At 37.4% G+C, this 24,872-nt stretch overlaps 1 protein-coding gene across 1 annotated transcript; it reads right to left on the reverse strand.

Annotated features, from left to right (window-relative positions):
- Nucleotides 1-2,394: 2,394 nt before the first annotated feature.
- On the reverse strand, nucleotides 2,395-2,916 carry LOC141665810 (uncharacterized). The gene has a single exon (XM_074471793.1). It carries the CDS (start codon nucleotides 2,914-2,916, stop codon nucleotides 2,395-2,397), a length of 522 nt encoding a protein of 173 aa, XP_074327894.1.
- Nucleotides 2,917-24,872: the final 21,956 nt, after the last annotated feature.

The following is a 24,872-nucleotide window of genomic DNA, read 5'->3' on the forward strand; positions in this document are numbered from 1 at the left end:
CAGGGCCCTCCAGTTGTGTAGACAGAATACCTTAATAATTAACTTTTACATGTCCGATCTCGGGGTTCATAACTTTGGTTTCTCAGTTATTTTTTTGCTACGGTTTCTTATGTATTCTCCTAAGTGATTTGGATGATGGCAGTATTTTAGTATTATTTCCTGTATGACTTATGACAATTATTCGTGCATTTTGTTGGCTGGAGTTTGATATTTGTTTTTAAGACTTTTAAGAATTTGAATACTTATCGTTGTTGCTTGTGATAATTTATTTGTTTGGATTTAATTCAAGAAAGCAAATTTTAAAATATGGATTTTGAATTTTGAAGAATTTTGAATCCGCTTGGAAGGTTGCCCCATCGAAACAGAAACATTTTCTTTAGGAAATGATCTTTAATGGAAGTAAATTATTATGGAAAATGTAAAGTTTTTGGGAAGTGAATAATTATGGATTCATTTACAAGAGGTAGTGAATAGTTGTGTGAAAACGAGGAGTCATCTGTTGACTGGAGCGGTTGGTTGGTGATGGATGGGTTATAAAAGGGGTGTGGTAGTGAAGATGTGACTCATCTTTTACTCCTTCATCTATTACTTTTCTATGTCCGTAGGTAAAAAGATATGTCTTCAAGTGGGGGGAAGTTTGCAAGGGAGCTTCAGTTGGAGGAATATTTGAAGGAGTCAAGGGATAGCATCAGGTCTTTATGGGAGACAATTGTGGCGAAGGAAGAACAGGTGCAAGTGCTTAGTGAGGCTCTCTGTAGGCTTCAAAATGAGAATAATGTCTTGAGGATATCGTTGGGCCGTAGGCCACGTTATCCATGATGTAATATTAGTTTTAATTATGTAATTGGTTTATGTGGAATTCCAAAATAAGTTTTTGTGTTGAATGTTGGATTTGATTTTATATTTTTCGTTTTGTTTTAATTAATTTAAATAAATGGTCAAAAAATTTAGGAAAACGAAAAGTTTAGTAAGTTGTGCTAATTAATAAAACGTATTAATTCTAGGAGAAGGAATATTAAAGGGTCAAGAAGAGTTATTTAATGCGATTAATTCCCATGTTTTAAATACAAGGAGGTAAAGAGTCACTTTGTCTTATAAAAAGAGTAGGTTTTCTGAGGTAACCTTATTCAAAAATGAGCCTTTTTGTCCTTTCTTTTTCTTGAAAGAAAAACTCAAACATTTCCATGGAGTCCCAAGGTAGTTGTTCAAGTGATAAAGGAAAGAAGGCTATGAAAAAGGAGGAAAAGTTATTGGCCACCATTTTCAGGATGCAGGAAAGGATTCGTCGTCAGTATGGCAAAATCCTTAAGTTGGAGTTGAAGGTTAAAGAGCTGCAAGAGATTATAGCTTCGGTGAAGGAAAAAAACTATCGCTTGAGTATCTTAGTGGGGGATGATTTTTAAGTTTTTAAGTGTTTTGTTCATTTTTGAAAAAAAATCATTCGATGAATTATATCCCGTAGGGGATTAATGTTTAAGTTTCGTTTTAAATTTATAAAGTAATATGTCGTGTTTTTCTATTTTTCATATACGATTATTGTGGTAAAAATGATTTAAGTCATGTGCAAATTGTAACCAAGTAATAGTTTGGATTTAGAGCAAAAGGCGAATAATTTGTTATAAATACGTGTGTTTGTATCGTAAGCATTTTAATAATCGCAACTTATACAATAAATGTTTTTTAAGGGAGAAACTGCTATAAGGATGCTTGTATAATTTGATAGTTAACAAACATTTATGCAAACGAACTATTTGTACTGCAGGCGGTAAGCTGTTTGTGTTGGTTTTCGTAACAAATAGTTATTTAGGCGAACTTATTTGTGCCGCAGGCAGTGAGCTGCATATAATGGCGTTGTAATAAATAGTTATTTAGGCTAACTATTCGGGCCGCAGGCAGTGAGCTGCATATAATGGCGTTGTAACAAATATTTATCTAAGTGAACTATTCGGGCCGCAGGTAAGGAACTACTTATATTGGTGTTGTAACAAATAGTTGTGAGATGGCATTACCTCTGCCGCAGGCCGTAGACTGCATATGTAGGCTTTTTAATAGGTAAGCTTTTGTAGAGGGTTAAGCCTGGGCCGATTATGGCTTTCGTAGTAATCGTAAGAGACACTATCATTCTAATATCCATAGCAAACGTATTTATAAATGTAGGCTTCTATTTACAACATTCATAACATCTCCAACAAGTTAAAAGACTTACTGATAAAAATTCCTAAGATGAGTGGCATTCCAGGTGTTGGGAAGGGGTTCTCCAGATAATTGCGCGAGGTGATAAGTCCCTGGTCGGGTATCTTGAGTTATAACATAGGGGCCTTCCCAAGTGGGGTCTAGTTTCTTATTTTCGGAGGGAGTAGAAACTGAAGCGGCTCTAAGCACTTGATCTCCGATCTAAAACTGCCGAGGAAGTACTTTGCCAAAGTGAAGAGCAGTTTTTTGTTTGTAGTTGGCCATCCGTATAAGAGCATTTTCTTTTCTTTCCTCGAGAAAATCCATATTGGTTCGTAAACCTTGTTGATTCAGTTGAGAGTTATAATCTTGGACTCGAGAGGAGGATTCTCCTATCTCCACTGGTATGAGAGCTTCAGTGTCATAGGAGACCCGAAAGGCGCTTTCTCCGGTAGGCTTGCGGGTATCAGTGCGATAGGCCCATAATATATTTGGTAATTCTTCTACCCAAAGTGCCTTTGAATCCTGAACATTCTTCTTCAAACTTTCTAGGAGGTTTCGATCAGTGACCTCGAATTGGCCATTAGATTGGGGGTAGGCCACAGATGATCTACGGTGTTGTATCCCGTAGGCTGTCAGATATTCCTCAAATTCAGATTCAATGAACTGCCTTCCATTATCAGTAATTAGAATACGGGGAATTCCAAACCGGGTGACAATGTGTTCATAAAAAACTTTCGACATACTGCAGAAGTCGTTTGAGCCACGGCCTTGACTTCAACCCATTTTATCATATAATCAACGGCCACTAAAAGGAATTGAATATTTCCTTTGGATGGGGGAAAATGTCCTATAATATCCATTCCCCAAGTGTCAAAGGGGATGGGGGATAAAATAGCCGTAGGAAAAACCGGAGGCAATCTGGGAACTGAAGCATGAAACTAGCACTTGGCACATGACTTGACATAGTTTAAGCAATTTCTCCTTAAAGTAGGCCAGTAGTATCCTTTCCTGATGATTTTATAAGCCAGGGCCTCTCCAGACAAGTAGCTTCCACATATTCCCTCATGAACTTCGAGCATGCAATGGTCTGCCTCTGCACAATCAACACATTTAAGAAGGGGTGCTAAGAAAGATCTTCGATAAAGAGTATCATCCATAATAGAGTAATGAGCAGCTTTGGAATGTAGCAATTGAGCAGCCCTTTTAGTTTGAGGGAGGATCCCTTCTTGCAGATAAAGGTAGATCGTAGTCATCCAATTTGGTCCATAGGAGAGTACTAATATTTTCGAAGCAGGCTCGATCAGAGAAGCTACAGAAGGAGATGTCAGCAAGATTTTGTAAAGACCCGTAGAAGGTGAGTGGTCTTCGTCTATGGCTAACTTTACTAAGATATCGGCTCTTTGATTTTCCTCTCGCATAATCCCTTCAAGGGAGGCAATGTGAAATTCTAGGAGTTTGGCTCTAGTTTCTTCAAGATATTTTATCATTAGAGGGGATTTGGCAGTAAACCCACCAAGAACTTGGTTGACTATGAGCTGGGAGTCATTGTAGGCCTTTAAGTGTTGTACTTGAAGAGCTTTGGCTAAATGTAAACCCGCTAGAAGTGCTTCATATTCTGAGAAATTATTGGTTGCAGGGAAGTTGAACCTTATAGATTGCTAGATCTCGAATCCTTCGGGGCTTATCAACAGGACACCTGCTCCACTGCTATCTGAGGTGGAGGATCCGACAACAAATAACAGCCATGGAGGAGGTAGATGTACCAACTGGGAAGAATCTTTCGTAAGTGTTTCAATTTTTAAAGGTGTCGAGCATTCGATTAAGAAATCGTCCAAAGCTTGACCCTTGATGGAAAGACGAGGTAGGTAGGTGATGTTAAACTGGCTAAGCTTTATTGCCCAATTTACCAATCTTCCGGAGAGGTATGGTTTGTGAAGGATCTTCCGTAGGGGCTGATTGGTGTATACTTTGATGTTGTGTCCTGAGAAATATGGGCGAAGTTTTCTGCTAGCAAGCAGAAGAGACTATGCCATTTTTTCAATAGCGGGATACCTGGTCTCTGCACAGGAAACTATTTATCTCCTTCTTCGCTAATCAAACAGGAGCTTACAGCCCCAGGGGCTACGACTAGATACCAATACAGGGGTTCTCTAGAAAGAGGCTGGGAGAGAATCGGCGGAGGTGATAAGTAACTCTTTAGGGAGTTAAATTCTTCTTGACACGAAGGCGTCTACTGTACTTCTCTAAATTTATTCACTCCTTTCAGTGCATCGAAGAAGGCGATGTTTCTTTCAGCCAACTTAGAAACAAATCTTCGTAGAGAAGTTAAACATCCATTCAATGACTAAATCTGCCTGGGTGTTGTTGGGGGGCCCATTTCTAGTATAGGCCTAACTTTTTCAGGGTTAACTTCTATCCCACGCCCACTGATCATATGGCCTAGGAACTTCCCGCTAGCCACTCTAAAAGTGCATTTGGAGGGATTCAATCGAAGGCCAGGATTTTGAATGGTTAAGAAGGTTTCTCTCAGATCATGTAGGTGTCCTTCTTCAAATTTGGACTTGAAAATCATGTTGTCTACTTATACCTCTAAATTTCTTCCAATTTGGCTTGAGAATATCTTGTTCATGGTCCGTTGATATGTAGCTCCGACATTCATTAAGCCCATCGGAAGAACACGGTAAGCATATACCGCTCGATGGGTAATAAATATGGTCTTTGCCTCGTCTTTGAGAGCCAGCTTGATTTGGTTATATCCGAGAATGCATCTAGGAAGTTGAAGAGAACATTTCCAGCAGTGGCATCCACCAACTGGTCGATAGTGGGGATGGGATAATAATCTTTGGGAGTAGCCTTGTTTAAGTCAGTGTAGTCAATGCAAACTCGCCATTTACCATTAGTCTTTTTGACCACCACAACATTCGATATCCACTCAGGAAATTATATCTCATAAATAAACTTGGCTTTTAATAATTTGTTGATCTCCTCATCTATAGCTTGCTGTCTTTCAGGTGCGAAATACCTCCTTTTCTGCTTGACCACGGTTTTATTGGGGTCGACATGGAGTTTATGGACAGCGATAGATTCATCAAGGCATGGCATATCTTCAGGCTTCTAAGCAAAGATGTCTGGGAATTCCCGCAGGAGTCGAATGAGTTTTTGCTTTAGAGAGGGCTGAAGGCGTGATCCGATAGAAATATACTGAGTGGGATCTCCTTCCACTAGCTCAATATTTTCCACGGGTTCCCCCGGCTCAACTTTAGGTGTACAATGGAGTTCGGCTTTTGTTAGAGAAGTTTCTGAATATGAGAATAAACTCACAATCAAGAATACTTGCGAAGTTTCATCTTGTGAAGTTTTAGGTATCTTAGAGGAACTTCCATCTTTCGGTTCTCCGTAGGGTTTTCTCTTATTAGGCAGAGTCTGAGCCAAGCTTAAAGAAGTGGAGTAGCAATATTGAAAAGCTATGGGATCAGTAATCAGTTCACCAGGTCCCATGGGGGTAGGGTTCACTTTCATATAAGGGGAAGATATGATAGCTCCTAAGAAGAACAGGGTAGGCTGCCCAATGATAGCATTATAGGGAGAGGCCATGTCAATGACATAATATTTAAACATGGAAGTTACCTCTTGTGGAGAAGTTCTGAAGGTGGTGGGAATGTCAATAGCCCCTTGAACGGGGTCGGCATGATTCCCAAATCCGTAGACAGGCCCCTGTATGTCTTCGAGCTTCATTTCTTCCAGGGTAGTACTTAAAATCTTCCTTCTGAGAGCATGTTTGAAGATGATATCTGCGAAGGAGTCATTATCTATCAAGACCTTCTTGACATCTTCGTTGGCCATATCGAGAGTAACTGTGAGTGGACCATTCCGACAAACACTTCCCTTAGGCGAAAGGCTTGAAGCGGTGGATCTATTTGCATGACTTCACAATACATCATATTTCCTCCTACAATCATATCAACCACATGTCGGGGTGGTGCAGCTCTTGCGGTACCTTCCAGTTATTGAGGGTTCTAACGGTCTCGAGGGGGAAGATAATCATTTAAGAGTCCTCTATTCACTAGTCTCTCCAAGAAGTATTTGAGAGAGGTGCATTCATCTGTGTTATGTCCAATTCCCGCATGGTAATCACAAAAGAGGGTTCGATCTCTCTTCTCTGTGGGTGTTCTCATAGGATTGGGCAATTGGAAGAATTCTTTGGTTCTTATTTGTTGAAGTACGTAAGACGGGGTTTGCGTTAACGGGGTAAAGTTGGGTTCCTCTCGGATTTGTCTTGGTATGGCCCTTTGATCTGTAGGGAAATTTCTCTGGCCTCTTCCTCAAAAGTCTTCCATCCCATCCACGTGCATGGCACTTCGTCCTGACGAGGAAAGTTCTCCCCTAGTCGAAGGTTAGTAAGCACGGATTCTTTTGTCTGTGGCGATATAGGCTGAAACTATGGTATAGGCTTCGAAAAGATCCGTAAGCTCCCGATTACACAGTTCTTTACAGCAATCTCGGCACTCTTGATAGTTCATATTATGGATGAAAGAATCCACATCTCTTGTCTGCTTTAATTCTCTAACTTTGGAAGCCACATTCTCAAATTTCTCAATGTAATCCCGTAGAGTTTCACCATGTTCCTGCTTTACATTCTCTAGAGATATCATATGAACAGCATGAGGGGTATTAACACGGAATTTGGATAGGAATAATACCTTAAACTCTTCCCAATAGCTAATAGACCTGGGGGCTAAACTTGAGAACCAAGTCCTGGCATAGGCTTTGAAGGTTGAAATGAACAGTCGATACTTGGTAATATCGTTGTACCTATGACATATCATCAAGTTTTCATAATAACTTAAATGATCATTCGGGTCAGAAGTACCATTGAATAATTCCAAACCAGTGATTTTTACTCCAAGATTGACGGGGGTAGCTTCCAAAGCTTCAGTGATAGGTGATGCGCCTGTGGCCGTGTCCGCAGAAGCCCTAGGGTATAAACCTTCTAGCCTGGCTAGGCGAGTCATCATGTCTTCCTGCCTTTCTATGGGGGTAGCAGTTTAATGAGCCCTCCTCGGTTGATATGGGGACCTCCTGACCCTTCAGGCTTGGGTAGGCAGTCTGTACCGGGATCCTCCTTCATCATGCGAAGTACCATTTCCTGATGATTTAGAAGATGGAGTCTTTCGGGCCCTACGGGGAGGGCGTTCTCCAGATCGAAGGGTGTTGCAGCTAGGATAAGAGCCTTGGGAATATTCGTCTTGTAAATTTGGTTGGGAATATTCAGGTGAAGGGGACCTAAAGTGTCCTACAAGGTAAGAACCGGAAAAGGCTTCAGGGTAATATTGAGGGTGATGAGCTTCTTGTTGATTTGCAGCCATCTGTGCTGTCAAATGATCCATCTGGGTTGTCAAATGATCCATCTGTTGTTGCATATAATTCTGCTGAGCCCTCAAGTTGGACAACATACTATGCATAGGAGAATTATTAGGTGTTTCAGAAGAACTGCCGTAAGTGTGGGATTCGTTGTCTGATCCGTTACTCATTTTTCTTTGGGGGGGGGGTTGGATAAAGAAAGAGGGGATGTCGTTTTGGTGATTAGTATTCTTTGTTGGTTCCCCGGCGGCGGCGCCAATTTGATAGCATATGATTATGGTTTCTGGGTGTGGTCCGTAGGGAGTGTATATTTTTTAGTTGTCATGTTATGTCTATCTCTCTTTTTCCTTTATTTTTCCTTTTTATCCCCCTATGCTTAGCCAGTTGTCCCCTAGCTCAATAAGGGGTGACTGTTATAGGCTATTCGACACGTGGTAGACAGGGAGAAGGGAGGAGTATGACATGGTACCCTGGTGAATGATACGTGTAATGTTTAGAGGATAAGATTGAGATGTGGGGCCAATGGCCTACGGAAATTGAGTCTTGGGTTATAACCTCTTGTCGTTTGTGGTTTGCAGATATTTTGACTTACGAACTCCGAAGAGGCACCATGCCTTCAGCGGACGTATGTCCTTTATTATGTAATGGGTTTTATAGAACCAAGGGGAAGGGGAGTTAGGAAAGTCACGTTTCTATTTAAGGTTCCTACGGCTATGACCGTAGGGAGACCACAAAATTTGATGCCATCATAGAGCATTCTTTGGTTTTTGTGGATGGCATGGAGATGGGCCTTCGATGAAAGTAAGATGACCTAGAAACACACACGCATGTAAAGGGTGATAATCGGATCCTTCTATTGTCAGTGACTTCGAGTTGTAAACAAATAGAGCCGAATTGAGCCGAGTTTTGTCCGAGCCGAGTCGACTTAATTTTTCTTTAAAACGAGCAGAGATGAGCAAAATTTAATAACCCAGCAGAAAATGATGTTCAAGCTCGACTCATTTATAAATGAGACGAGCCGACCCGAACCCGAGTGATGGTCATAGAAACTTCCTGCTTAATTCGAAGGGAAGGGTTTTTTCCAACCATTATCAGAAGACTATGCTAAGTGTTTCTTTTTTTAGCTTTTTTTCTCTCCCCATGTCCCCTTCTTGTTCCCTATCTCCAGTGTTTTCATATATATATATATATATTGTCTATTCCCTTCCACGTAGAGATATCACAAGACGCTTCATATCCTAATAGATATCAGGTGGCCTCGTTCATATCCATGTTCGGATATGGGTTTATTACATTTGGACTGGGTTGGCAACTAATGATGAGCTTGTAGATTTCGGTTGTAGGCCTTGACTTGTTTATACATGGTTTGCTATGGGTTACAAATCCCAATCTATAGTTGTAGGTACGTAGCCATAGGCTTATTTTTAGTCCATCATTTAGCCCCCAAAATTAAGTGCAATCTTTAGGTTGCATAGTAAGAATATCAAGTAAAATGAGGATTTGGGAAAGGCTTCTGAAGCTCTGCAAAGGGTTATTATATAATCAAATAAATAAATCTTCAAAGTACAGTTTTTAAATTCAATGATTTCAAATGAAGTGCCTTGGGACAAGCTAGAAACAAGAAGTCTCGAGAACATATTGTCATTTCCAGAAGTAACCAAAGACTCATTACTCACGCACTTAATAAGTTTACATCTAAAGATTTTGGGGTTCAAACATTGCATGGCCAAGTGCAAGCTATTGAAGATTAAGCTAAAATTAATAAGGATCAAACAACCAGAGTATCCTAAAAGCCACGCATCATTGACAAGTGCATAAGAAATATTGATTAGTCATAATAGCGGTATTCAACTAATTTAGGGAAGGAAAATCACTTGCAAACATAAACATAAGTGACTAACTTAAATATTTATCCACGAAATTTGGTCAGTGGGCTATAAATCCCAAGAAAGAAGATCAATTCAAACCATAGCCGCAGGTACAAGGGGACGCAATGAGCTATATATATTAGTTTTAATATAAATTGGTATCAATGATCAGTTTAAACTATAGCTATGCAAGCTACGTATGATGATCTAACTTAAGTCGTAGATGTTAAAGAAAGATTACATATACTAGTTTTCATACCCAAACTTTCACTTGAACTTGCTTTCAAAATTGACCCAAATCGTAGATGTAGGAAGCTACACATATTGGTTTGAATGTGGGTGGATATTTGAAGACGCTCAAACTCAAGCTATAGCTAGTGAAGAAAGACTATATATACTAGCTCCCATATAAGTTGCCATATTTTCAAGAATGTCTTCAGTTATACAAGTATAAAAAGTATGAATGACTCCTTGACATCATTGAAACTTATGTCATCATTGAAGCAATTGTATCCAAACAAGATCATGAAGTAGATAATATAATCTCAATTAATAATGTTTTATTATTTTCCAAGAAAAAAGATAGATAAGGTACTATAGAAAAATGTAAAACCTAAAACTTAGTAATTGTGTTATAACCTAACAATCTAAAAAAGAATTACAAAAGGAGGGGAGCTGAATGTAATTCTGGTTTCTTTTTGGAAGTTTTAAAATCTCTTTTGAATATATATATATATATATAGCTTATGAATGACTATGTAGTAGTGCGGATTAAAAGTTTGTAAGTATTCAAACACAAAGTAATTAAACAAGACAGTTTAAAAACTTTATGTGGATTCATCTTTCCACCAGAGATATATATATATAGATTTGAGAACTCTGTGATACAAGGATGCACACAGCTTCTTACAAGTGTTTTACAAATATGAACAGAGAGAATTCCTAACAGATGTAGGTTTTTCTATTTCTCTGTTCAACTCCTATTTTTCACTTGTTCAATCAATTGATTGAAAATAAACACTTGCTACTCTTGATTTATATACTACCAAACTGTTAAAACAAGAATCTAGGTCTATTTACATATTGCTTCATTTCTCTATCTAGCATCTTTGAATATCTTCAGTTAAGCATGAAAATGGAAATGTTTCTTTGTTCTCCAAAACCTGCAAACAGGCTGCCACATTCCGTTTGTATACAATCAAAGCATGTGACTATCAAGTCACTTTCAACTGCTATTTAAATCCCTTTGAGAATCCGGCATTATTAGTTGATACTTCTTATTGAGCTATATGTTGAGTCTCAAGTGGATTATCTGTTAAGAGTGTCTTGAGTCATTTGTTGAAGCTTTAAGTTTATTCGTTGATGATGAATCCTTTAGTAGTTGACACTCTTTCACTTATATAAAATTACAAGGCATCTCATATTTACAATTAGCTAACCTATTTTGTATATCTTTCTAGCAGTCAACATGGCTAATAGTTCACTACAACTTCTAAACTACTAAGCTATTTGTTGCATACAGAAATGTGCTACAAACTTGTTTAACACAAGCTACTCCATCTAATAATGGTTACAAAAATCATTTAACTTATCTACTTAGAGTGTTTTGTTAATTTATCACCAAGTATACAACATATTCCTAAAAATCTCCCCAATTTATGTCTAATAGAATTATAGGCATAAATTCAGGTTAACTTGATGATAACAAAATACCCTAATAAAAATTAAGAATGTAAGCAGTAGATAAATTGCAAAATGCTTCAGATAGAATTTAAATAAAGGAAGTTGAGTATAGTTACATATCATTTCAAGGTGCTCCTTTAGTCTGAGCTAATTATTTCTTTTTCCTTGAACCCCTAGTCCTCTTTCTCAGCCTTTTGTCATTCTCCTCAATTTGGTGTTGGAGTTGTCTGAAGAATTCAGCGTCATTTCCATTATTGAGATCCAGCATCTCTGCATTTCTTTGAGTGTATCATTGTTTGATATTTGTAGCTGGTCTTCAAGTCTGAAAAATCTTCTGACACCCTTTTCATCTCTGAAAACCATCATCCAATAAGGTCTCAAATACACTGTATCACCATTGTAAGGAATAGTTAAAACTCTAGGCGGTGCATTTAATTTCTAAAGCTTTGTCTGATTTTGCTGATTTGCTAAGTACTTCAGATTTGGCAGCTTTGGTGAAGCAAAAATCCTTTTTCATTGCAGCGAACACCTTCACGAAAACCTCGTGGCTTTCATTGAGAATTCTGTGTAAAGGCCAAGTGATCTCCTTGCCTCCCTTGTATTTATACACCAATCTTTCTGGAAGCTTGTTGTAAGCATCAATTCCCCTTAATTCATCTAGCTCATCCAAGAAAAGATTGATATCTGAGAATACTTTGATGTCACAGATGGATAGTTGATCATCTTATTGACTTTGGGCTTAGGCTTAGAAACCACTTTTAATTGAGGTGGGTTTGACTTAACTCCTACACTTCTCTTCCTTGGATTTCTCTTTTTGGTGGCAATGGTAGATTGAATTCAGATAGAGGTAAACTATAAAACACTCCAAATCCAGGATATAGATTTGGGGCATTATTAACACTAACCACTTAATGAACCTGTACAAGCATAATATAAATAAATAATTACCCTGCACTACTACTACTCAGGATCTTTTCAAGGTTAAGGATTGAAAACAAGAACGACATACCAACTTTATTACAACAATTCTACACAACCTGTCTCATGAACTCTCTTTATTATAAACCATTTTTCTATTCAAATTTTAAACTAAACATCTTTTATTCAAATTATATCTACCACTTATCTTGTTACACCTGCTCTGGAAATTCAAAACTCTCTTATGGGATAGGGACAAACACTCTTGGAACTAGAGGGTCCCGCAGCTTGACTTGCTTCTTGACTATTCGGGTTCTAATGTGTTTCATTCTCAACCTTAACTGAAAACAAGGTGAACAACAATAAAATAGGTTGAGCCAAAATTGCTCAACAAGTTTGCAACAATATATATAGTGTAAAGAGAGAAGAATAATTGAACCGGTAATTTGCTGGATCGAACAACCATATGTTTCTGTAAATAATAATAATTGCCATAACTGGCGAGTGCCAGATGAACAAGACTGGAACAAGAACCAATATATGCACTATAACATGTTGATCAGTCAGGATATAGCGCGGATCTATACCAACGGCATAGACCCAGCTAACATATGGGGTACCCAGGCAACTATGGCCTAATAATCAAGGGTCTGATTCATACTTGGCCCGTATCATAACCATCCAGTCCATAGTTTAACATCCGGAACAATCGTTATGCTTTTGATGTATCCCAACATCAGGATATATCAGAGTATATATAAATAAGAGTATAAGTATTGGAATATGAATATGAATAGAGGATTCAATGAATTAGGAGAAATCAAGAATCGAAATGAAATAGAAACAAAGGATCAATAATTGTGTATCAGTGTTTGTGAACAAGAATTATCAAGGTGTAATTGTCATGGAAAGTTGGAAGTGATTCATTATTCTGAACTTAGAATAGGAGAAAAACTTGCCCGGTGCGCACTTTACCTCGTATGATTCACAATCTTCTATCTCCTGCTTGATTCGCCTTATTAGTTCTGAATTTATCAAGGAAAGATATTCATTTAGATAACTTACTTCATACGCGCATCTCAGGTTGATACCATGTAGCCCTAATCACCTACCCATACGATTCTATCTCTCTCACATATAATTATCTAACACATAGAGTTCACATAGGCACGTCACATAACACATAAGGCACATAATTAATTTCAAGTTACAAATATTTTTAGAATCGATACTAGACTTATATTCGCATTAACAAACACTTTCTGACTCAATTCCTAATTTTTCGGGCTTTATTAGGCTCATTTTTATCACAAATAGGGTCTACAAATAAATAATTATCATAGACCGACTCACTTCCGAAAGAAATTATGATTTATAATTATTTTTAATGGTTTCGGGTCATTTTTCTGAGTCTAAGGGTCTTCGTTTCACTCAAATCGGATAAACGGTCTAATTACTACTCAATAAACAATATTTAATTAATTATAAATCAATTATAATTAATCAATCATAATTAATTAAACCTTAATAAAAATTTTAAATAATTATAAGGATTATTATATTTTAAAATAATTATTCCCTAATTTTTAGAATTAATTACAATTTATTACAAATTATCTGATTAAATGGATTACTTATAACTAATTAATCGCTACACATAATTATTAGGCAATCTGTTCGCACATAAATAAATAAATCGATACTTGCTCGTCAAACTGATAAAATTCAGAATACCACTCGAATATTTACGAGTTACTCGCTCTAATTGATTAATTATCGAACCACTAATCGAATTAATCGATCTAATTATTGAATCTTATTTATTAAATAATTACTTAAATAATAAATATCAAATAATTAATTATAATTTCAAATTTCTAAATTAATAAAATTATTTAGAAATTATTTATAAAATATTTCAGATTTTTAATCCAATTTTTATTTGATTTTTATAATTTATAAAACTATTTTTCTGTTTTATAAAATAAAACTAAATAATTTATTTTCAGAAGCATAAACAGAGAATTGGGTTATGGGTTTACAGGATCAAACCCGGGTCGATTGCCGGGTTGGAACCTGGTCGAACCCGGGTCACGAATAACGCCGCCGGTCACCACCCAGAAACCGGTGCCGGTGGTTTTTCCCGAGCAAAATCCGGCGATACGAAACCAGAGCCCAGGTGCACGATTCCAACGAGTTTTGGTCCCTTTTCCATTCCAAATCTTGCGAGCACGTTACCACCGTCAATAAAAACCAGCAACGATCGTTGCTTCACCATCTCCGACCAAAAACCCGGCCTTCTCCGACGGGTGGATCGGAAACAACCCCTTCCCCGAAAACGAATTGAAACTTCACAAAATCGGTATCAAATCGAAGCTACAGAGTTCCATAAACATTCCCAACAGTTAACATCAACAAAAAACATCTATAATTTAACAAAAATGAAATCAAAATCAACTAAAAACCAAGAACACGTTCATAGTCTTCCAGGGGTTATAAAATCAAAATAAATATATGAAATCACTCCTAAACTCGAGATAAAGCTATTTGAAACACCATAACAATCAAATGATTCCTATATCAAGAACCCCTAATTTCGGTTATAAACCCTAAAATACAAATTGAAAATCGAAGCAACTAAATCAAAAATTGATGATATAAACAGATAATAGAGATCACAAGCTTCAATTTGAATACTCACATGAAGGATTTGAGGAACGGAATCACGTTCAAATCTGAGGTTTAATTCTTGGCATGTTCTTCACCAACACTCATATTTCTTGAATATTCTGATTTTTAATAATTAACTAATTAATAATTAATAATAAATCAACTATTTATACTAGCTAAAATAATATCCCTAAATAAAATTAAGGGTCTAATTACACATCTAATAAAATTATTTGGCTCCAGTTTTTATAATTTTTGGGTATTAATTATGAATTTTTAAATATCCAATAAATATAAAATATATGCCAAAAATTTCCAAAAATTGTGAGTAATACAAAAATGCAAAGAAAAATGATGTTTGATAATTTATTGATCATATAAAAATAAAAATATGATTTTTAAGGGGTTTTTGACAACCGAAGGGGTTCGAAAAAGTCGTTTTTCGCGAAAAGGGGTAAATTTGTAAAACGTCTAGATGTTCAGAATATCGATGTGGTATAGGCCATACTTGGAAAAATAGGGCCAATGATTTTGTTTGAAATATGGGCTTTTAAAACACTGTTTGGGCTATACAGATTTTGACATAACGCATTTAACTTATAATAAAACACTCTATAAATACCCGAAACACATTCTGATCAAAACAGATTACACATAGCACATAGCAATTAGGGTTTTATGACTCAACACACTTAATCACATAATAATACACATAAATCACCTTTATTAAAATATAATACAAGCGTAATTTCTCGGTCGTTACATTCCCCGTTTATGAGGATTTTGCCCTCAGAATCACGCCATGAAAATAACTGAGGGTACTTTTCTAACATATCACTTTCAAGCTCCCAGGTTGACTCTTCAACCACGAGATTTCTCCACAAGACTCTTACTAATGGTACAAACTTATTCCTCAATACTCTCTCTTGCCGATCTAAAAGTCTTATCGGATGTTCTACATACGACAAATCGACTTCAAGCTCTATTGGCTCATATTCTATTACATGCCTTGTATCAGGGTTATACTTCTTAAGCATTGACACATGAAACACATTATGAATATGATGCATATGGGGCGGTAAAGCTAATTCGTATGCAACTTTTCCGATTCTCTTCAAAATTTTAAATGGACCGACGTATCAAGGCTTTAGCTTCCCTTTGTTGCCAAACCTTGTCAATCCTTTCCACGGTGATATCTTCAGTAAGATATGTTCTCCTTCTTGATAGTCCATATATTTCCGGGTTAGGTCCGCATATTTATGTTGTCGATTTTGTGCTGCTTCAAGTCGCTTTTGGATAAGCTCTACTTTTTCCTTGGTTCGCTGAATCTGTTCTGGACCTAGAATTTTGCGCTCTCCAACTTCATCACAACATATAGGTGATCTGCATTTTCTTCCATATAAGACTTCATAAGGTGGCATTCTGATGCTAGCGTGATAGATGTTGTTGTAAGAGAATTCCACTAGTGGTAAATGTTCGTCCCAACTGCCTTGAAAATCTATCGCACATACACGTAGCATATCTTCAATTGTCTGAATTGTTCTTTCACTTTTCCCGTCTGTCTGAGGATGATAAGCAGTGCTCATGTTTAATTTGGTACCTAATTGTCTCCAAAATCTCGAATTAAATCGTGGATCTCGATCAGATACAATGGATATCGACACTCCATGGCGCATCATAATTTCCTTGAAATATAGGTGTACTAACTTGTCAAGCGAAAATCTTTCGTTGATTGGAAGGAAATGTGCTGACTTCATTAACAATTCAATGATAACCCAAATCGCATCGTGATTTGCTCTGGTCCTTGGAAGTCCCACTACGAAATCCATTGTTAAGTGTTCCCATTTCCATTCTGGAATATCCAGTGGTTGTAGTAATCCGCTCGGACGTTGATGTTCATCTTTGACTCGTTGGAACCTATAACACTTACTGACCCATTCTGCTATCTCTTTCTTCATATCTGGCCACCAAAAGTTTTCCTTCAGATCTTTATACATCTTGGTTCTTCTGGGATGAATTGAATATCTTGAGCTGTGAGTGTCTGGTAACATTTTTTTCCTTTAATTCCGGTACGTTAGGTATCCAAATTCTCGAAGCAACTCGAAAAATTCCTTTATCATCTTTCTGGCTGGTAATTTCTTCCCCTGTCAGATTGTCGATTTCATGATTCATTACTTATTCCTGACACCTTCTTATCTTTTCCAATAATTCTGGTTGAAATGTCATGGCGTAGTTTAATTCAGTGGATCTTTCTGGAACACGAACTTCAATTTCCAATTTATAGAACTCTCTAATTAATTCCTCTGAAGATGTTAACAGATTCAATCTTTCCTTTCGACTTAGCGCATCTGCTACAACATTCGCTTTACCCGGATGATAATTGATTGACACGTCGTAATCTTTGATTAGCTCTAACCAACGTCGCTATCTCATGTTGAGTTCTTTCTGAGTGAAAATATTCTTCAGACTTTTATGATCCATGTAGATTTCACATCTTTCGCCATACAGATAATGTCTCCAAAGTTTCAGCGTGAAAATAATTGCTGCTAATTCCAGATCATGCGTCGGATACTTTTTCTCATGAGGCTTTAGTTGTCTAGAAGCATATGCGATTACATTACCATGATGCATCAAAACACATCCAAGTCCTCGATAGGAAGCGTCGCTGTAAATGACAAAATTTCCTTGATCATCAGGTAACACAAGTACAGGTGCGGTTACTAGTCGATTCTTCAATTCTTGAAAACTCTCTTCGCATTTTTCATTCCATTCAAACTTTTCATTCTTCCGAGTCAACTTGGTCAATGGCGCGGCTATCTTTAAAAAATCTTTAACAAACCTTCTATAATAACCCGCTAATCTCAAGAAACTTGTGACTTCCATCAAAGTCTTTGGTCTTTCCCAGTTTAAAATAGCTTCAATCTTTGCTGGATTGACTTGAATTCCTTCAACACTGATGATGTGACCTAGAAATTGCACTTCCTTTAACCAAAATTCGCATTTTGAAAATTTCGCATAAAGTTGTTCCTTCCTCAATGCCTCCAATGTCATTCTCAGGTGCTCTGCATGTTCTTCTTCGATCTTCGAGAAAAATCAAGATGTCATCAATAAATACAATGATAAATTTATCCAAATACTTCTTGAACACTCGGTTCATCAAATCCATGGATACTTCTGGTGCATTAGTCAGTCCAAACGCCATCACAAGAAATTCGCAGTGTCCATATCTCGTTCAGAACACAGTCTTTAAAATATCTTCTGCCTTGATCTTTAATTGATGGTAAACCGATCTTAAATCGATTTTCAAAAACCATGCCACTCATTTCAGTTGAGCAAATAAGTCATCGATTCGGGGCAAAGGGTCAGTTAACATATAGTCGCATTTATGATCCACTGTTAACATATATTGTTCTTGATAGGTAACATTTCAGGTCACGATAATTGATATATAGTCGAATGCTATCGTCTTTCTTCTTTACGAACAACACCGGTGCACCCCATGGGGATACACTGGGCCTTATGATTCCTCTATCGAGAAGATCCTGCAATTGCTTCGCTAGTTCTTTCATTTCAACAAGCGCCATTCGATACAGAGCTTTTGAAATTGGTTCCGTTCCTGGTGCCAAATCAATAGTGAACTCGATTTCTCGATCCGGAGGTAGTCCTAGAAGTTCATCTGGAAAGACATCGGAAAACTCACAAACTACAGAAATATCTTCAATCCTCAGACTTTCTTTTTCTATATCCAGTACATAGGCTAAATAAGCTTGACATCCTTGACACAATAATCATTTTGTTTGCATCATCGTTAAAAATCTTTGCCTCTGTTTTTCGCCTTTAAACGTTACCGTTGCATTTTCCTTGGTTTGTAAATTCACCTTCTTATTTGCGCAATCGATCTGAGCATTGTTACTGGCTAACCAATCCATTCCTACAATAACATCAAATTTTCCTAACTTGAAAGGTATCAAGTCAACTGAGAAATGATGTCCCACTATTTCAATATCATAACCTGGACACACTCGATCTACCGCGATCTGATCATCGTTGGCCAACTTTATGATTAATGTTTCCTCTAACCATTGAATTTCAATATAACTTATGAATAAATTCTTCAGAAATAAAAGATCTCGTAGCTCCAAAATCAATCAATACTTGTTCATCTACAGAATTCACAGGAAGCGTACCTGCAACCACGTTAGGACTTTGCACAGCTTCTTTCATTAACATGTTAAAAGTCCTTGGCTTAGGCTGATTCTGCTGTGGTGGCGGAGGTAATGCCAAAACCCTTGGAATGCTGGCTGCCATTGCTTCTCCTGTAAAATCTTTAGTGATGTGTCCCTTCCTTCCGCATTGGAAACAAGTGACTTATGCCTTCCCCGTCGGACATTCCCCAGAGTAGTGTCCATTCTGCTTGCACTTGAAGCACATGATGTTTAGCTTGTTACAAATCCCAGTATGCTTCTTCCCATATGTTTTGTAGTCAGGTACGGGTGGTCGGATGAGTCTCTGTTGATTTCAGGTTGGGAGTCGGTTACCCGTCCTCTGGTTGCCCTGTTCTGTCCTTCTGAAATTCACATTTCCCCGGGCTTGAAATCCCGGCCTTCTATTGGAGCGGTTCTGAAAACTTCCTGGTCCATTTTCCTGTTGGAATGGTTCACTTTCTCCCTCAATAATCATGGCCTTCTGAACTACGGTTGTATAGGTCATCAATGTCTACTTGCTCTGGAACAAACCTAGCCAACTCAGTGAACTTGGCTTCATAGTCCGTGACCGACAAATTTCCCTACATCAACTCCAAAAACTTAATCTCCATTTGATTCTTCATGTAACGGGGAAAATACTTCTCCAGAAAAAGTTCGGTGAATTTGTCCCAAGTCACAACACCTTCGCCTTCCAGTGCTTTCTTAGATTCCCACCAGTAATTGGCCTTCTCCCTTCAAGAAGTAGCTAGAAAAATCTGTCTTTTGATCTGCTTCAACTTTAATCAATGCAAAGGCCTTCTCCATTTCTTTTAACCAGGCTTTTGCCTTAGTAGGATCCATTGAACCTTCAAATTTCAGAGGCTTTACCGACTGGAACTGCTTAAAGGTAACTACAGGTACTGCTGGTAGTGCTTGTGGTTCAGGACGAACTACTTGCTGTAACATTTGCTGCTAAAATTATTGTTGCTGCTGCTGCATCTACTGCTGCATCATCATCATTTGTTGTTGCATAAGGTGGAACATTTGGTCCATTATGTTATTGTTGTTTTGGCCTTCGGTATTGTCATTAGACGACTCAGTTCTTGTTTTTCTTTTTGGTGCCATGGTTCTGGTAATAAAACAAATGGTTCCTTTTTAATAACAGTTTATTAAACATTTGATATGAAGTAAAGAAAGAATTTTTATGGTATTAAAATAGAAATTTAAACAGTTGATATTGGAAAGAAAACAATTTATCGGGTATCCGAAACAAGAAATTAAAAACAATTCAGTGTTTAATTAAATCACTTAGAAATAATTGAAAATTTTTGGAAACACATGGTTGTAAATAAAAACAGAATTTAAAATATGAACGTTAAAACTGTAAAATAAATGTAAATGCTTGAAAGATTGGAAAATAAAAGAAAAAGTGGAAAAAAAATTCATTTTATATATATAGGTATGACTGATCTGATGAAGACTCTTTTTGTATCAAGCACTGACACCAGTAGAAACACATGGTTGTAAATAAAAACAGAATTTAAAATATGAAAGTTAAAACTATAAAATAAATGTAAATGCTTGAAAGATTGGAAAATAAAAGAAAAAGTGGAAAAAAAATTCATTTTATATATATAGGTATGACACCAGCTACAGGTGTCAGTGCTTGATACAAAAAGAGTCTTCATCAGATCAGTCATACCACTATTACTACCAGTCAAACTAGATGCTACACATGTACAAACCTAGTCATACTATATTATGATGCATCTATGTATATATATCACATATAATACAACACTCTGATGTCAGCCGAACTCAAAATCCAGGTGGCACTCGATCTAATTCCTGCTGAAGTGCCTCTAACACTGTCTCGGTCAACCTCATCGCTCTGTGATAAAATGCATCGGTGTAAACATCCTCATGCCTCTACTCAGTATCCTCCTGGTAACCTGCTCTGTATATCTGGCGGAGTCTCTCTCTCATAATATAGTCTGGATGTAGTGCTCTCACTAGTCTGTACTCTCTAGTATCAAATGGTCCGAGAATCTCCCTACACTGGTCCTGCCACCTTTGCATCTCCTCCCTCAAACTAGCATACTACTGATAGGGCACAGTACGGGGTTCACGAAGATCTTTTTGAGAACCTCTGGTAGGTAATGACAATGGCTGGTCGATAACCACCTCATCCATGAACTCGGGCTATGGAAACTGATATACCCCAGGCACAGGGGCATAGATGGCTAGCATTGCTGGGAATATTACTAGCTGAGCTGGTGGCTCAAACATCTGTGGATCTGGCTGTGGCTGTGGGATCTTTGGCTGCTCTGCTGGAACCTGAGGATCTAACTCCTCCCACTAAGGTAAATCATCCATATCAGGAATATTAAATACCGAAAATGCTAGTGGCGGTAACTCAGGTACCTCTGGCTCGAAATAAGGAAAATAATCAATAAAGTCAGGTGCCTCTGGTACTGGGGGTACTGGAAACTGCTCTGGTGCTGGTCCCTGAGGTAATGGTGGTGATGGTGGCAATGGTGGAAATTCCTGCTCTGACCCTAGATGCAATGCTGGATCTAATGTTGTCCGCTCTGAGGATGATGCTGAAGACGCCATCTAACAGAATAACCATAACACAAGAAAAAGATCAAAACCCATTCCTAGAACTCACAATCTCCTAATCTAAGAAACTAACAACCCTTATGCCATTATTCCTATCTTATGTGATCTTCCTATCTTATCTCAACTCTAATGTTCTTGTTTTCAAGGGCCAAAACCTAAGCTTTGATGCCAACTATAACATCCTCCAAATCCGGGGTATAGATTTGGGGCATTATTAACACTAACCACTTACTGAACCTGTACAAGCATAATATAAATAAATAATTACCCCGCACTACTACTACTCAGGATCTTTTCAAGGTTAAGGATTGAAAATAAGAATGACATACCAACTTTATTACAACAATTCTACACAACCTGTCCCATGACCTCTCTTTATTACAAACCATTTTTCTATTCAAATTTTAAACTAAATATCTTTTATTCAAATTACATCTACCACTTATCCTATTACACCTGCTCTGCCAATTCAAAACTCTCTTCTGGGATAGGGACAAACACTCTTGGAATTAGAGGGTCCCGGAGCTTGACTCGCTTCTTGACTATTCGGGTTCTAATGGATTTCATTCTCAACCTTAACTGAAAACAAGGTAAACAACAATAAAAGGGGGTGAGCCAAAATTTCTCAACAAGCCTGCAATAATATATATATATATATAGTGTAAAGAGAGAAGAATAATTGAACCGGTAATTTGCTGGATCGAACAACCATCTGTTTCTGTAAATAATAATAATTGCCATAACTGGCGAGTGCCAAATGAACGAGACTGGAAATAAGAACCAAAATATGTACTATAACCTGCTGATCAGTCAGGATATAGCGCGGATCTATACCACACTGCATAGGCCCAACCAACATATGGGGTACCCATGCAACTATGGCCTAATAATCAAAGGTCCGATTCATACCCGGCCTGTATCGTAACCATCCAGTCCATAGCTTAGCATCCGGAACAATCGGTATGCTTTTGATGTATCCCAACATCAGGATATATCAGAGTATATGTAAATAAGAGTATAAGTATTGGAATATGAATAGAGGATTCAATGAATTAGAAGAAATCAAGAATCGGAATGAAATAGAAACAAAGGATCAATAATTGTGTATAAGTGTTTGTGAATTAGAATTATCAAGGTGTAATTGTCATGGAAATTGGAAGTGATTCACTATTCTGAACTTAGAATAGAGGAAAAACTTTCCTGGTTCGCACTTCACCTCGTATGATTCACAGCCTTATATCTCCTGCTTGATTCGCCATATTGGTTCTGAATCTATCAAGGAAAGATATTCATTTAGATAACTTACTTCATACGCACATCTCAGGTTGATACCACGTAGCCCTAATCACCTACCCATACGATTCTATCTAACTCGCATATAATTATCTAGCACATAGAGTTCACATAGGCACGTAAATCACATATCACATATGTTAGATATATTTGAGATGTCATGTCTAATATGATTCATGTTTAGTTTTTAGATCTTAACAAACAGGACATATCAGGACTTACTAAAATCTGGACTTACTAGAAGTCAGAACTTAATATCAGAACTTAAGGTCATATCAGAACTTAAGTGCCGGAAGACTCTCATATAAGGAAGAAAGCTAATTTACAGTAGAAGATCGAGACTAAAATAAAAGAAGATATGCATGGAAAGAGTTCGAAGACTGGAAGACTTGTAGAAGATATCTGATTGATATATTTTAGGAGACAGAATTATATTCCATATTAATTAGAAGTTATCTTGTAACTGTGTACTATATAAACACATACTTAGGGTTTACACTATATGTGTTATCATTATCGAGAAGATTATATGTTGTAACCTAGCAGCTCTTAGTGATAGTTGTTCATCACTGAGAGAGAACAACAGTTCATATTATAATAGAGTTTATTCAATATACTTGATCTTTGTTACATACTTGTGTTAAATCGATTTGATTGTATAAACACTGTATTCAACCCCCTTCTACAGTGTTATGTGACCTAGCAATTGGTATTAGAGCTTATCTGTTAACACACATACAGTAAAGATCCAAACAATCATGTCTGAAGAAGCACAAACTCCAACCAAGCCCACCAAATCTGAAGAAACTCAAAAGACTCAAACCCATAGTCGATATGAGACTATTAGGGTTCCCATAATGAGACCTTCTGAGTATCCCATATGGAAATTAAAGATGGCTATATTTCTGGAAGCTACAGATCCAGAATACCTTGACAGAATTAATGAAGGACCACATAAGCCTACCAAGCTGTCTGTTGTAGTTGCTGATCAACCAACAAAGACCATACCAAAGGAGAAAGGTGAGTACACAGCTGAAGACATCTTATCTATTGCCAAGGATGCAAGGGTAAGGCATTTGCTGCATAGTGCCATTGATAATGTCATGTCAAACAGGGTAATTAATTGCAAAACTGCAAAGGAGATATGGGATGCTTTGGAGATAAGATGCCAGGGAACTGATGCAATCAAGAAGAACAGGAGGACTACACTCACTCAAGAGTATGAGCACTTTGATTCAGAAGCTGATGAGTCTTTAACTGACTTATATGACAGGTTTGTCAAACTCTTGAATGATCTGTCACTAGTGGACAAGGAATATGATTTTGAAGGTTCAAATCTTAAATTCCTTTTAGCTCTTCCTGAAAATTGGGATTTGAATTCTACTACCATAAGAGACAACTATGACCTTACTGAAACTACTCTTGATGAAATTTATGGTATGCTCAAGACTTATGAACTTGAGATGGATCAAAGGAGCAAGAGGAATGGAAGGAAGTCAAGGAAGGTTGCTCTTAAAGATGAGGAGGAATCTCCTAAAGTTGCCTCAAAAAGGGGCAAATGAAAGGCTCTCATCATAAAGTCTGATTCAGAGTCATCATATTCTGATGATGATGATTTAGAAACTGAAAGTTTACCTGAAATAGATGCTGATGAAGAGATGATGAAATTGTGTGCCCTTATGGTAAAGGTTATCACAAAGATAGCCTACAAGAAATTCAGAAAAGGCAAGAAGTTTTCCAGGAAAAGTAGAAGTTCTGATAAGAAAGGTTTCAAAAAGTCTGAATGCAAAGGAGAAAAGTTTGACAGAGGAGACAACTCAAATGTCAAATGCTACAACTGTGGTGAAAGAGGCCACATATCTCCTGACTGCAAGAAAGGAAAAAGTGAAAGAGGGAAGGCACTTGTCACAAAGAAGAAAAGCTGGACAGACACTTCAGATTCTGAATACGAGGTGAACTATGCCCTGATGGCAAATGCTGACAACAGCCCTGAAACTGCTGAATTGAAGGTACCTCAAAAAACTTATGCCTTTCATACTGATGATATTACTGAGTTGAGATTATATCTTAAAACCATGTTCATTAGTTATAGAGATCA

Source organism: Apium graveolens, chromosome 6 (genome assembly GCF_009905375.1).
Source record: "Apium graveolens cultivar Ventura chromosome 6, ASM990537v1, whole genome shotgun sequence".
In the NCBI taxonomy this organism is placed as follows: Eukaryota; Viridiplantae; Streptophyta; class Magnoliopsida; order Apiales; family Apiaceae; genus Apium; species Apium graveolens.

What these genes read in the sequence shown, in the direction of transcription:
- LOC141665810 (XM_074471793.1), bottom strand. Translation starts at nt 2,916, where the DNA reads ATGTCGAAAGTTTTTTATGAACACATTGTCACCCGGTTTGGAATTCCC.